Source organism: Myotis daubentonii, chromosome 13 (assembly GCF_963259705.1).
Source record: "Myotis daubentonii chromosome 13, mMyoDau2.1, whole genome shotgun sequence".
Taxonomy (NCBI): Eukaryota; Metazoa; Chordata; class Mammalia; order Chiroptera; family Vespertilionidae; genus Myotis; species Myotis daubentonii.
This window is the reverse complement of record NC_081852.1, coordinates 7,444,848-7,459,745: the sequence shown is the minus strand read 5'-3', so window position 1 is coordinate 7,459,745 and position 14,898 is coordinate 7,444,848. Positions and strand designations below refer to the sequence as shown.

At 39.6% G+C, this 14,898-nt stretch overlaps 1 protein-coding gene across 6 annotated transcripts in view; it reads left to right on the top strand.

Moving 5' to 3' along the window:
• Positions 1-14,898, top strand: part of ERCC6 (ERCC excision repair 6, chromatin remodeling factor) — an 81,154-nt gene that overhangs the window by 51,874 nt on the left and 14,382 nt on the right. For all 6 annotated transcript variants that reach the window (XM_059662090.1, XM_059662091.1, XM_059662092.1 and 3 more), the window contains 3 exons: positions 9,750-9,920; positions 10,386-10,562; positions 13,953-14,069. In XM_059662090.1, coding sequence (XP_059518073.1) covers positions 9,750-9,920; positions 10,386-10,562; positions 13,953-14,069 — 465 coding nt within the window. The remainder of the gene's footprint in view (positions 1-9,749; positions 9,921-10,385; positions 10,563-13,952; positions 14,070-14,898) is intronic.

Here is a 14,898-nt window from a genome sequence, read left to right as displayed (position 1 = left end):
TGATACATCAAAATGTGTTAATTCCTTACCCAGGCCTGTTAGTTAACACTGCCGAGATCAGAACTCTGGCTTTTGGATTCAGGCACCCAAGTGGTGTTTGATCCCTCTGCTCTGTTCTTTCATACTTGTATGTATAGATCTTTGCCATCACATGCACACCTATTGGTTTAGAGGTGTGTTCAATTGCAATAGAATTTATGTTTCTTAATCATATTTCAAACATTGTGTCAATGCCGGTCCAGCTTCTCACCCTGCATCTATTGTCTGCTGTCCTCTCCATATTTATTGGCTAAGACTCCTTTTCTCCAGGGGGAGCTTTCTGTGCCCACCGGTTGTCCTGTCTAAATGTCACAGTGGTGCTTGGCATAGGAACATTCAGGGTGGGGAAAAAGGGGAAGAGAAGAGAATTTCTCTTTAAAAATACTAGAGTAATCATGCCAGAATTGTTCTGTTTACCATTCAAATAGATTATCTTTATTTTCATAATGATTTGTTGTAGTTGGTATGACATAAAATTTTGAGATTTTTGCATTTAGAGAACATATTTAAATGATCAAACGATTTCTAAATGGGGTGCATCTATTTTTCTTCTTCTCTAAATAGCCTGTTAGCTTCCCACCTCCATCACCTTCTTATATTATCTTTGTTAATATTCTCTTTGATAGCAAATAAAAACCCAGCTACCATGCCAAAAAAAAAAAAAGTGTGACTAATATATTCAACCAAATGGTCCAACCAGATAAATTCATTTCTAGTCTTTTGAATCTCCTTCAATGGTTAGTTAAATTCTTATTTAATAGGAGTCAAAGATTTTCCCTTTCTCATGTTTTGTGGTCCTTTTTTTTCTATTATAGAGAAACCTAATGTGTCAGCCAATTAGTATTTATTTGTTGTATAAGTATGAACATGATGTTCTGGGTTTTTGATGCTGTTAGGACTTCTCAAAATGGGTATATAGTTTTAACTGGCCTTGAAAAGCTAACCATTTTGTTGGGGAAAGAAAATATATGAAAAGATAATAAAAGAAGGTAGTTTTGTGATAGTTCTGCCATAACTCACAGTGGGTGGCAATATCTTTAACACTCTGTTGAAATGTTTACTTAATTATTAAGGACCTTTCTTTCAGTTTGAAGATGTATAGCGAGAAATTTCTTGCTTATATTCTGAAACAGTTGTCACTTTATGTCTCACCTTATGCTTCTATGTAGGATATAGTAATTCTGTGGAATATTTTAGATAATTCAAAGAGTTTTATCTTATTTTGATCAATTCATGGTATTTAGAGGCTTAAGAGTGAGAAATACAATGGCTTAAAGGTGTAAAGCATAGATTTTTGCAATTATCAGACCAGGGTTTGAATCTTGTATCTATCATTTGATCACTTTGTGATCTTGGGCAAGTCACTTAGCCTCTATGAGCCCAGTTTGATTTCCTGTGAAATGGGATGTGCAAAGCTTACATTTACTCGGGGAATTTTTACTATTAGAAACAAAGAATATTGTAGGTCTCTATCTTAGTTGTTGAGAAAGAAAATACATTCTGGCATATCTGATGATTCCATATAAATGCATCAAAAATGTTCATGGTCATTCATGGATAGACTTTATTTCCTTGGGTCCAGACACTTGGCCCCAAATGGAAACAATGAAATAGAATGTTAAAATGCTTTTTGAGAACTACAATGTGTAATTAAGGACAAACCACACAAAACATAGGCATCTGATGAAACTGTTATCGTGTGTTCTTTTAAAAGTCCTGTTTTCTGAAACATTAGAGTAAAAAGACTTGGCTTTTTAAAAAGCTGGAAGAGAGTGAAACCATAACAAATAAAAGGGCCACATGCCTCTGTGCATGCCTCCAGCATCCTAAATATTTCAGACCCATTCCAAGTACACCCATTATTACGCAAAGTGATGTAATTCCTATTAACTTCAGAGATGGTATGTTCACCTGATACAAGGAATGATAGATGCTATGCTTGTTCTGTGAGGTGTATTGTAAAATTACGTTGCTGGAGCTTTTTTTCTTCATTGTCAGCACAAATCCTTGTTTATTAAAGATTTAGCTTGAAGGAAATTTTAATTAATTACAGGTGCAGTAAATCCTGCCTGGGAAGCTGCCATGCTGTGCTTGCAGCGAATGGCCTTCATGTGCCGGTGCTCCCCTCCGCTCTCGGCACCTGACAGTGTGATTTATGGCTCTTGTTTCCTACCAGTCCACTGTTTGCCCTCTAGGAGCGATTGGTCTCCTGAGCCTCCGTAATAACAGCAGCTCTTGCACAGACATCTTTTAATGACAGCAGCACTACGTTCAGTAAGTCAGGCTAATTGCAGACGTACCCTATTAATTGCAAAAACTAGGAGAGAGGTTACATATTTTACAAGCTTTTAATTTGAAACCACCCGAGATAATTTGTCTTAAGTATTTGGATAGAGACATCGGTAATATTCAACAATTCACCATTATTGAAACTCCAGTCTTAGCAGTTACAGAATTCTGTGATTGAATCAGGTGAAAGCAAATAGTCTTGCATGTGTTTTTACCAGTAGCTTTTGTGTGTGGCGGTTATCTTTTCAATGGGGGCATTTTTAAATTTTACTTATTCTTTTTCTAAAAGTGTCTTCTTAATCCTTACTCATTATACATTTATAGCTAACATTACAGAATTTAAAAAATAAACTTTAACCCTTAAACATACAAAAGAAGCTAAACATGGTATTTGAGAGGTTGGAATCTCATTTGTGTAACTTGGTGAAGTGCTGTCCAGAGCGATCCTGGGGATTCTGCATCTAGCAGTCGGGGTTGCAGGGTCCACGTTTGCAGGGCTGGGCCATGATCCAGTGGTACATCTACACAATGGAATACTGTGATTTAACTTTCGGTGTATTTCAGGCCCCAAACAATTGTGGTTGTCTTCATCTCCTTTTCTCTCTGTGCATGCACACAGCTTTGTGCCTGGACTAAAAGGCGGCCTGGAACAGTCCGGGTCTCTGTTTGCTATCTTCTGTCTCATGCCCAACCTGCTTCATGACTTCTAGCAGCCAGAACCTCAGTGGAAAATCTAGATGTGGAGGAACTGTTGAAATCATCACTGCTTCTAGAAGTCTTGGGAGGTGGGCTGTGGTTCTTCGAGGTGGAACGCTGCATCTTTCGATAGCAACTGGTGGCAGTGCCAGCAGAATAGTGGTATAGTCAGGGGGAAGCGATGAAGGAGTGTGAGCCCGGAGGTGTTTACTGCTGCATTCATCATAAGTAGGAAGTCAGGAAATGGTTAAGTCAGGCTGGCCTTCAATGTAGTATTGTGCAGGTACTGAAAATGGTGAATAGGAAGATGGCAAAATACCAGTCATAATGTTATAGCTCTCACCTGTCGAACCTTTAATAGGTACAGGTGTTATAGTTATTCTCTAAAGCAGTGTTATTGGCTCTGAAATGTTAAGTTTATTGTGACAGATGAGAAGACAATTTCCTCCTCTTTATTTATTTTTTAATTCTTTATTGTTTAAAGTATTACATGTATTACATATGTCTCCTTTTTCCCCATTGACCTCTTCCCGGCCACTCCCACCCCCCAGCACATGCCCTCACCCCCCTAGTGCCTGTGACCATTGGTTATGCTTATATGCATGCATACAAGTCCTTTGGGTGATCTCTTACCCTTCCTCCTCCCACCCTCCCCTGCCTTCCCTTTGAAGTTTGACAGTCTGTTTGATGGTTCTCTGTCTCTGGATCTATTTTTGTTCATCAGTTTATGTTGTTCATTACAGTCCACAAATGAGTGAGATCATGTGATATTTGTCTTTCTCCGATTGGCTTATTTCACTTAGCATAATGCTCTCCAATTCCATCCATGCTGTTGCAAATGGTAAGAGTTCTTTCTTTTTACAGCAGCATAGTATTCCATTGTGTAGATGTACCACAGGTTTTTAATCCACTCACCTTTTGATGGGCACTTAGGCTGTTTCCAAATCTTAGCTATTGTAAATTGTGCTGCTATGAACATAGGGGTACATATATCCTTTCTGATTGGTGTTTCTGATTTCTTAGAATATAGTCCTAGAAGTGGGATTACTGGGTCAAATGGGAGTTCCATTTTTAATTTTTTTAGGAAATTCCATACTGTTTTCCACAGTGGCTGCACCAGTCTGCATTCCCACCAGCAGTGCACGAGGGTTCCTTTTTCTCCACATCCTCGCCAGCACTTGTCATAGCCATTCTGACAGGTGTGAGAGGGTACCTCATTGTCGTTTTGATTTGCATCTCTCAGATGATTAGTGACTTTGAGCATGTTTTCACATGTCTGTTGGCCTTCTGTATATCCACTTTCGAAAAGTGTCTGTTTATGTCCTTTGCCCATTTTTTTGATTGGATTGTTTATCTTCCTTTTGTTAAGAAGTATGAGTTCCCTATACATTTTAGAGATTAGGCCCTTATCAGATGTAACATTGGCAAATATGTTCTCCCATGAAGTGGGCTTTCTTGTTGTTTTTTGATGGTTTCTTTTGCTGTGCAGAAGCTTTTTATTTTGATGTAGTCCCATTTGTTTATTTTCTCCTTAGTTTCCATTGTCCTAGGAGCTGTATCGATAAAGCTATTGCTCCAACAAATGTCTGCTATTTTGCTGCCTATTGATTCTTCTAAAATTTTTATGGTTTCCTGTCTTATGTTTCAGTCCTTTATCCATTTTGAGTTTATTTTTGTGTATAGTGTAAGTTGGTAGTCTAGTTTCATTTTTTTGCATGTATCTGTTAAATTTTCCCAAAACCATTTATTGAAGAGACTGTCTTGACTCCATTGTATGCCCTTGCCTCCCTTGTCAAATATTAATTGAGCATAATGGCTTGTGTCGATTTCTGGGTTCTCTGTTCTGTTCCATTGGTCTATATCAATGGTTGGCAAACTGCGGCTTGCAAGCCACATGCGGCTCTTTGGCCCCTTGAGTGTGGCCACGAAGTTTCAATTGCACTATACATGCGCGCCTGCACGTGGTATTTTGTGGAAGAGCCACACTCAAGGGGCTGCAGTTTGCTGACCACTGGTCAATACATCTGTTCTTGTGCCAGTACCAGGCAGTTTTGAGAACAGTGGCTTTGTAATATAGCATGATATCTGGTATTATGATCTCTCCAACTTTGTTCTTCTTTCTCAAGATTGCTATGGCTATTCAGGGTCTTTTTTTATTCCATATGAATTTTTGGAGAGTTTGTTCTAGGTCTGTGAATTTTAATGGGGAGTGCATTAAAATTGGTATTTTAATGGGGAGTGCATTGAATTTATAGATTGCTTTGGGTAGTATGGACATTTTAATGATGTTGATTCTACCAATCCATGAACATGGGATATTCTTCCATTTGTTTGACTTTCTCTATCTCTTTTTTCAATGTCCTATAGTTTTCCGAGTACAGTTCTTTTAGTTCCTTAGTTAAGCTTTTATCCCTAGGTATCTTAATTTTTTTGGTGCAGTGATAAAAGGGATTTTTTGTTTGTTTGTTTCTCTTTCTGTGAGTTCATTATTGGTGTATAAAAAAGCCATAGATATCTGGGTGTTAATTTTGTATCCAGCTACATTGCCAAATTCATTTATTAAATCTAGTAGTTTTCTTATGGAGTCTTTATGGTTTTCTTTGTATAATATCATGTCATCTGTGAATAATGAGCAGTTTTAGTTCTTCTTTTCCAATTTGGATGCTTTTATTTCTTCTTCTTGTCTGATCACTATGGCTAGCATTTCCAGTACTATGTCAAACAGGAGTGGTGAGAGTGAGCATCCCTGTCTTGTTCCTGTTCGTAGGGGAAATGGTTTTAGCTTTTCCCCATTAAGTATGATGTTGGCAGTAGGATTGTCATATAAAGATCTATATATATAAAAGCCTAAGAGACCGTTCGACCGGTAGCTATGACGCGCACTGACCACCAGGGGGCAGATGCTCAACACACAGGCATGGAAACAGACTGATGAATCTCAGAGGGAAGGGGGCAGGGGGGAGGGCAGGAAGAGATTAACCAAAGATCTTATATGCATACTAGAGGCCTGGTGCATGAATTTGTGCACTGGTGGGGTCCCTTGGCCTGGCTGCAGGAATTGGGCTGAAACTGGCAGTCTGACATCCCCTGAGGGGTCCTGGATTGGGAGAGGGCACAGGCCAGGCTGAGGGACCCCACTGGTGCACAAATCCATGCACTGAGCCTCTAGTTTTATTATATTGAGGTATGATCCCTCTATTCCTACTTTGAGAGTTTTTATCAGGAAAGGGTTTTGTCAAATGCTTTTTCTCTATCAATTGGTATAATTATGTGATTTTTATCTCTCAGTTTTTTTATATGATATATCACGTTTATGGATTTGCGGATATTGTACCAGCCTGCATTCCTGGAATAAATCCCACTTGGTCATGGTGTATGATCTTTCTAATGTAATGCTGGATCAATTTGCTAGAATTCTGTTGAAGATTTTAGCATCTATATTCATCAGAGATATTGGCCTGTCATTCTCTTTCCTTGTCGTGTCTTTATTTGGTTTTGGGATTAGGGTGATGCTGGTTTCATAGAAAGAGCTTGGAAGTGTTCCTTCCTCTTGAATTTTTTGGAATAGTCTGAGAAGGATAGGTTTTAGTTCTTTGCATGCTTGGTGCAACTCCCCTGTGAAGCCGTCTGACCCAGGGCTTTCGTTTGCTGGAAGTTTTTTTTATTAAACTCTTCTTTATTTTTATTTCATAAATTTCTTGGCCCTTGTTATACCCTTTTGTACTCTAATTAAAAATATTCTAAGCATAGTTTATTGAGATAATACCATTTTTGAAGATGTTGAATTTTTAAAACTATATGATTGTGATTACATGAATTATTGTATTAGGTTTTCTGATCTTTATCTATTCTTATGTTCCTATAATAGCATGATTAGGTTAATAAATTGCTAAATTTTATTTATAAAGTAATGGCTCTCTAATGTGTATGTCTGTCAGTTTTGAAAACAGAGTTTTGCTAGCTTTATATTAATGACTTGGAATTTATTCGATCTTTTTTGTGTTTTGGGACAGTTTAACAGGATGGATTCTTACTTCACTCATGAAACCTTTGGGTGTGGTAGACTGATTGGTTTGTCTCATTTTTCTTGAGTCCAGTTTGGTGATTGATTTTGTCAACAGTCATCTCCTGACAGGTGATCTTTTGTTAGACTGCACGCAGCATTGGCTAGCATTTTGTCTTCTCTGCATCTGCAGTGACACTGCTTTGCCAGTTCTTGTGCTGTGCATCCGTGTCTGTGTGTTCTTGGGTTAACTTTTTAGAGGTTCATCTCTTTTGTTTTGTCTTTTCAAAGAATTGTTTAGTTTTTTGCTTTATCATTTCTGTTAGGTTTTTTCTTTAAGAGTCACTAATTTTTGTTTTTGTTTTATCCATCCTCCCATTTTCCTGATTCAGCAGATTGTGTGACTGCTGGGTTTGATCCCAGCCTTTCTGAGGTGTGAAGAGGGGTGTTCCTCGTGTGGTCTGAGCACTGCTGAGAGCCATGGTGTACTCAGATCCCTTGTATCTTAATTTAAAAATTTTTGTTTTCTTTAATGTTTTTTCTCTTGAGATCTGTCACACTCTGAGAGGCAGTGGTCAGGTCCCCTGAAGGCTGTGGCTCGGCCACTTTGTCACTGTAGCACTCAGGGCTTTGCTTTCCTGTCTCGTGGTGCTTTTTTAGTAGGTAAAGGTTCATGGCTCTTCTTTCTTTATGTTGTTTCCTTTAAAATAGAAAATATCCCTCTTTTTTCTGTTCATTTCTTTTTGTTTGATATTTATCTTTCTTATCCTGCCCTGTTTTTGTTTGCATTTCCTTGGTATATCTTCGATAAGTCCCATAATGTTTTTGCTGTATTTACCCAGTGGCAGGTCTAGCTGCTAATTACCCACTGTTGTATGGAGACCCCTGGCATGTTTCGTCTTGTTTCCCCTACAGTGGTTTGCTAGTTCTATAATCTTATTTCTTTTTTTCATATTCATGCCAGAGTAGCAAATATGAATCAGTAAGTGGGCATAAATGGTTTACAAATGTATTTTTCTCTTGCGGTTAAGAAATTAAACTATATCGATCACCTAAGCCCCATTCTACCCTTGGACAGGGTAAGATTTTTAGTACACTTTTATTTTCCCTTATTGTCACTCTAGGTTTTGGTCAACTAAATTGGAATTATAATAACACTCAATATATCCCTTTTTATGTTTTAAATCCTTTTTTAACAGTTTCATTAGTATTTAACAGTGTTAATATTTACTTAATTATTGTTTTAATAATTTATTTTAAGAACTAGAATGTATATTACATGTAATTTTCTCTTAAAATTCTTTTTCTTTTATGGTAAAGTAAGAGGCAATGTTGCGTAACATTCAGTTAATTAGCTTTAGAGTTGACTGCCTTTCTGTATTCAAACCCTGACCCCACCACTTCTCAGCTGTGTGACCTGATGTGTTATTTACTGTCTCTAAGCTACAGTTTCCTCATCTGTGAAGTAGGGGTTAGTACTGGGGCCTCTGTCCTCTCTCAGGGTTGCCTGGAGCATGCTGTCTGTGATGAGCTTTCCGGCCTGAGGTCTGCAGGCTCACCGTGTTCTCTGGGTGACTGCAGCCCTGCGCTGGCCCACTGTACCAGGCCCACCTCCTGCTGCTTTATGCTCTGCCCCTGCCTGTCTGAGGTGGAATTTCTTTTCCTCTCAAGCATGACTGCTACTTTGGATCAGTGCAGAATTCCCAGGTCACTGCTTTCCCCTCGAAATATGGAAAGATTTTCCAGTTGTTTTCTGAAAAAAAAAAATTTTTTTAAATATATTTTTATTGATTTCAGAGAAGAAGGGAGTGGGTGAGAGAGATAGAAACATAAATGATGAGAGAGAATTATTGATCAGCTGCCTCCTGCATGCCCCACACTGGGGTTTGAGCCCACAACCCAGGCATGTGCCCCAACCTGGAATCGAACCGTGACCTCCTGGTTCATAGGTCAATGCTCAACCCCTGAGCCACGCTGGCCGGGCTGTTTTCTGAAAATTTTAATGTTGCATAAAAGATACCACAGTTAGTCTTTCCTCTGAAGGAAATCTTTTCTCTTTTTTGTTTTAACTAAAAACTACAGAAGTTTCTCTTATTTTTCTTTATTTTTGGAATTCAGACATCTAGTAGGTATTTGCGTAGGTCTATGTCTTTTTTTCAGTGTTTCCTTCCACCTGACACTCTTGGATGTTTTGCTTTCTAGACCCAAGTCTCTCCTCAGATTTTTTCCTACCTTTAAAAAAAAATGATTACTTTTATATCCTTTCAACTCTATTCTCCTGGAATTCATGCCATAAATTGTTAGAACTACTGGATTTGTTTATCATGTCTCGTTGGCTTTTCTCTCATTTTCTAGCCTTTGTATTAAAATAAATCACTTTCCATCTACCTTGTTGTTTTAAGTTTAACAAGGATTGACACAAAGGAGGTTTTGGAAAAATAAAAATTGAGTAAGTGTATGTTATAATTTTTTGTAGTCTTCTTTTAAGCCCCTTCCCCCAGTAATGGCTATGTTAGTACTTGCTACTTACAGGTGAATGAAACATGCAGTAACCTTCCATTGCTGCTAATGTAGAACTACAGTTGTCTGTATTGTGTTTGTATGCATATTTATAAAGTTCTTTAGATTGCACAATGATTAGAAGATTGTCATTTTAAGAGTCATGCTTATATAATTTAACTTTTTATTTAAAACTTGCTTTTCCATTTTATTATCAATTTAGGAGAAACTAATTCGAGATATTGCTCATTGTCATGGAATTTTGATCACTTCCTACTCCTACATCCGACTGAGGCAAGATGATATTAGTAGGCATGACTGGCACTACGTGATCTTGGATGAGGGACACAAAATTCGAAATCCAAATGCTGCCATCACCCTTGCTTGCAAACAGGTATGACCTCTTGGAACAAGGGGGATTGCCAGGTGGGTAATAATATTTAATTGAGAATAAACTCCCTGATTTTAGTAACACATTTACTAAATCTTTCCTTGTGCCTTTGCATATGGGATTTGAAATACACATTTAGCTTTAATACAGACAGTTCTTCTTGTTCTTAGTCATGTTTTTTAAAGAATTCTAATTGTTCATATTAATATCCTTATAGGGATCATTTGTTAGAATGTAACCAAATCTAACTCAAATCCATAGTATTCAGGTAGAACAATAAGAAATAATTCTCCCCTTATGTAATTGAAGAATTAAAATTATATAAAATGTCTTCTGTGTTTTGGAAAGACCAAAATGATATGTAAATGTGTTAAATAACAAAATAGAGTGGGAGTGTTTTGGGGTAGGGTCGGTGATCATCTGTTAAAAGCTGAATTTAATAAGAAAATATTTTCTTCCCCAAAATAGTTCCGCACCCCTCATCGCATCATCTTGTCTGGCTCTCCGATGCAGAATAACCTCCGTGAGCTGTGGTCGCTCTTTGACTTTGTCTTCCCAGGGAAGTTGGGCACGTTACCTGTGTTTATGGAGCAGTTCTCGGTCCCCATCACCATGGGGGGATATTCAAATGCCTCCCCAGTACAGGTAACACTGTTGGCATTTCTAGATTTCATTATTATACTTTGTATCCAAGCTGTTTAGAAATAAGGGAAAGAGCCAAGCCTATAAATTGGTATCTGATAAAAATCACAAAATTATGTTTGCTTAATAGCTCATATTTTTCCAGATGATTTTTTAAAAATCATGTAAAATATTTGAGAGCAGTCAAATTAGGAAACGAGTGAATCAGTTCTGGACAGCATATAATTTAGTGCAAATTGGGATAGTACATATTATAAAGTAGTATAAAGTCTTAGGAAGGGGAAACCAGAGAGAACTGTTCAGGGAAGACTTAATGAGACAAGGTATCCCTTATCCTGATTCTGGGAAAACAGGCCCGAGAACAAGGCAACAGCCACCTTATGTGGCCATGGGCAGTGAAGAGACACACTTCACTGGACTGGAGATGCTTGTGGGGAAGCACCAGGAAAGCTGTGGGTTCCGGAAAGGGGAGCCTTGAAAGGGAGGCAGAGGTGCTCAGGTAAGGAAGAGCCAACGAGGCTGTCTGAGCGGAGATGGAGAGGGCTGTCCTCGCAGGTACCAGGCTGCAGGTGGTGTACTCAGGCTGCAGGTGGGTACTCAGGCTGCAGGTGGGTTCTCAGGCTGCAGGTGGGTACTCAGGCTGCAGGTGGGTTCTCAGGCTGCAGGTGGGTTCTCAGGCTGCAGGTGGGTACTCAGGCTGTAGGTGGGTACTCAGGCTGCAGCTGGGTACGCAGGCTGCAGCTGGGTACGCAGGCTGCAGGTGGGTACTCAGACTGCAGGTGGGTATTCAGGCTGCAGGTGGTGTACTCAGGCTGTAGGTGGGTTCTCAGGCTGCTGGTGGTTCTCAGGCTGCAGGTGGGTATTCAGGCTGCAGGTGGGTATTCAGGCTGCAGGTGGTGTACTCAGTCTGCAGGTGGGTTCTCAGGCTGCAGATGGGTTCCCAGGCTGCAGGTGGGTTCTCAGGCTTCATTGAGGGCCCTGCAGGACCCCTGGGGGTGAGGGTAGTGAGGACTTGGACCTGGACCTAGACCTGGGTGGTAATGCTGAGAAAGAAAGTGGTGAGCAGGGCCCCTGGTGGCAATTTTTTAGGCAGAACAAATGAGATGTGGAGGCTGCTCAGATAAAGGGAATGGGATAGGTGGTGGTGAGCTTGCTGCTGATCCCTGAGATTTTAGGCCTGGGTGACTGGGAGAATGGGGTTGTCACAGGCAAGGACAGCAGGACGGGAAGCCGACCTGAGGGCAGGCTCCATCCTGGATGAGAGGCAGAGCTTCTGCACAGCCCTCAGGGGCGGCCTAAGCCTCAACGGAAAACCTTTCACCAAACGACGTTCACATGTTTTTGAAATACTTGATTAGAAATAGAATTTTAGATCTTTGAAATCAGAGGATTGTCAACAACAATTTTAATACCTTTTACATCTTGAGGTTGAATGATTTTTAATTAACTTTTGTAAGGGCTCTCTTCCACTGAATCCTTATTATTCTTCATTTATAGTGGTTTTTTTTTAAATATATATTTTATTGATTTTTTACAGAGAGGAAGGGAGAGAGATAGAGAGTTAGAAACATCGGTGAGAGAGAAACATCGATCAGCTGCCTCTTGCACATCTCCTACTGGGGATGTGCCCACAACCCAGGTACATGCCCTTGACCGGAATCGAACCTGGGACCTTTCAGTCCGCAGGCCGACGGTCTATCCACTGAGCCAAACCGGTTTCGGCTATAGTGGTTTTTTATTTAGAAATAATTTCTTCTAAAAACTATGTCTTTATTGATTTCAGAGAGAGAGGAAGGGAGATGGGGAGAGAGCTAGAACCATCAATGATGAGAGGAAATCATTGATTGGCTGCCTCCTGCACACCCCCTTACTGGGGATTGAGCCTGCAATTCAGGCATGTGCCATGACCTAGAATTGAACCATTACCTCCTGGTTCATGGGTAGGTGCTCACCATTGAGCAACACTGGCTGGGCTAGAAATAATTTCAAGTTTAACAGAAATTAGAAAGAATTACATGCTCTTCACCTAGATTCACTAGTTGTTCATATTTAGCTAAAGTTTTGCCATATTTGCTCGATCTTCCATTCCCTCCCTCCCCCCCACCTCTATCTGCACAGATTATGTTTGTTTCTGAATCATCTGAGAACAAGTTGCAGATGATGCTCTTTCCTCTAAACCCTTCAGTGTGTATTTTTTAAGAACAAGGACATTTTCTTAACAGAACCACAGCATAAACATTAGAGGAGGAAATATAATATTGATAGAATTTTATTATCTAACGTGTATGTCATTTACATTTTGCCAGTTCTGGTAGTATCTGTGTCTCTTTAGTCTCCTTTAATTTTGTATAGTTTCTCTAACTTTTCTTATGCCTTTCAATGACCTTGACATTTTTGAAGACCACAGGCCTGTTATTTTATAGAATGTGCCTCACTTTGGGTTTGTCTTTCATTCTTTGTGATTGGATTCAGGTTTTGCATTTTTTGGCAAAAATATCACAGAAGATAATCACACATACATGCACATACATATATACATACTTGAGGTGTTCTTAGGGTCTTTTAAATTTTTTCTTTTTTTACCATGTTAAGTTTGTAACATGAATTTTCTGCATTATGATCAACCTCTCATTCATTTTGCAGCTAACTTTCTTAAATTTCAACTTAGTTAGAATTTTTTTTCCATTAAATAGTAATTCACTAGGTTGTTAAGCCTATGTAGATTTTTTTTAATATCAATAATTTATTGAATTCTTTGTTTGCCTTTAAATGAAATGCAGAGTGGTTTCTGTGCTGTGGGTCTTTGTTTTTCTACGTAGTTAATACCATCTCATGTGGCTGCTCCATTATAGAGCCATATGCTCCGTGGTAGGCCTGAGCGACCTTTCATTTCTGGGATCATAGGGCTTGTCTTGAACTCACTCTCTGAAGTCTCCAAAGGGCAGTAATCTCTACTGATTATCTGGCTGCCTCCACTGCTGTAGCATCCCCCCTGGTTGCCTTTTGATCTTCAGTTTGCAGAGTAGCCGTTCTCTTGTAGCTTTTGGAGAATATGAGATTGTAAGTAGAGATTTGTTTGCAAGCAGTTTTTTCCCTAGAGGATGGTTGGGAACCAAATAAATCTCCATTTTAGGGTTTAACTATACAGTAATAATTAAAGCAAAGTATAGAAAAGAAATAGGGTACAAAATTACCAGCTGTTCTTTTGCTTGTACATTTTGGTTAATAAGATGTGTTTTTTACTGATATTATGAAAGCTCCTACCTCCTGGAACATATTGTATAATCATCGGTCATTCTTTTGAAAATTTTTTTCAAGCATTGGAATCGAGAGTTAGAAACAAATGCATTCCTTAAACATACAGTAATTGTGTCTTCTTTTGCCTTACTAAAGGTTAAAACTGCTTATAAGTGTGCGTGTGTCTTACGAGATACCATAAATCCATACCTTCTGCGGAGAATGAAGTCAGATGTCAAGATGAGTCTTTCTTTACCGGATAAAAATGAGCAGGTCTGTAAATCCAGGTGTTGCCAAAATATTCCTAAAGCGCGGTGTACCTGTCCGTCACTCTCCGTTTCAGGTGCGGAATTGGTAGGGGTAATAGTCGTGGTCGCAGGGGCTGTGGTCAGGCTGTATATACAGGTGTGTGGCAGGTGAGTCTGCAGTGGCATCTGCCCTCAGCAGGGCTCCTCCTGTGGTCCACAGTTTTAGATCTCTTATTAAGCCATGGATTCCTGCAGCTACTTTTTCTAAACTTCTCTATTTCCCAAGTCCTCAATTCATTCGTGCTATAAATTGTGTTCGGTGCCAGTCCCATACCTGGGAGTTAGCAGTGAACGAAGCAAACACTTGTACTCACGGAACTCACATTCATTCTTGAGGAGAGACGGCCACAAAGACATACATCAGGTGGCAGGTGCTAATAAGTGTGGAGATAAAGATGAGGCAGGGTATGGGGGCAGGGGTGATGAGGGCAAGGATTTGGGGAAGCAGACTTTTATAAGGAAGTGGAGAAGACCTCTAATAAAGTGTCATTTGAACAGAGGCTTAAAGAAGGTGAAGGAGGGACTTACAGGGGATTTGGGAGGAAGAGCATTCTAGGCAGATGGAAAGTGGGGGTACGTTCAGGGAGGCCAGTGTGGCTAGGGGGCAGGAGCAAGGAGAGGGCTCAGTGGAAGAAGTCAGATTGCTGGCCAGATCACCAGGGCCACTGGGCATGGGGAAGACTTGAGAGGAAATTCACAGGAAGATACTGAGCGGGGAGTGACATCATCTGGCTTAGGCTTTTGAGGGATCATCCTTTTAAATTTCATCCTAGTGTCCTATTCTCTGAATAGAT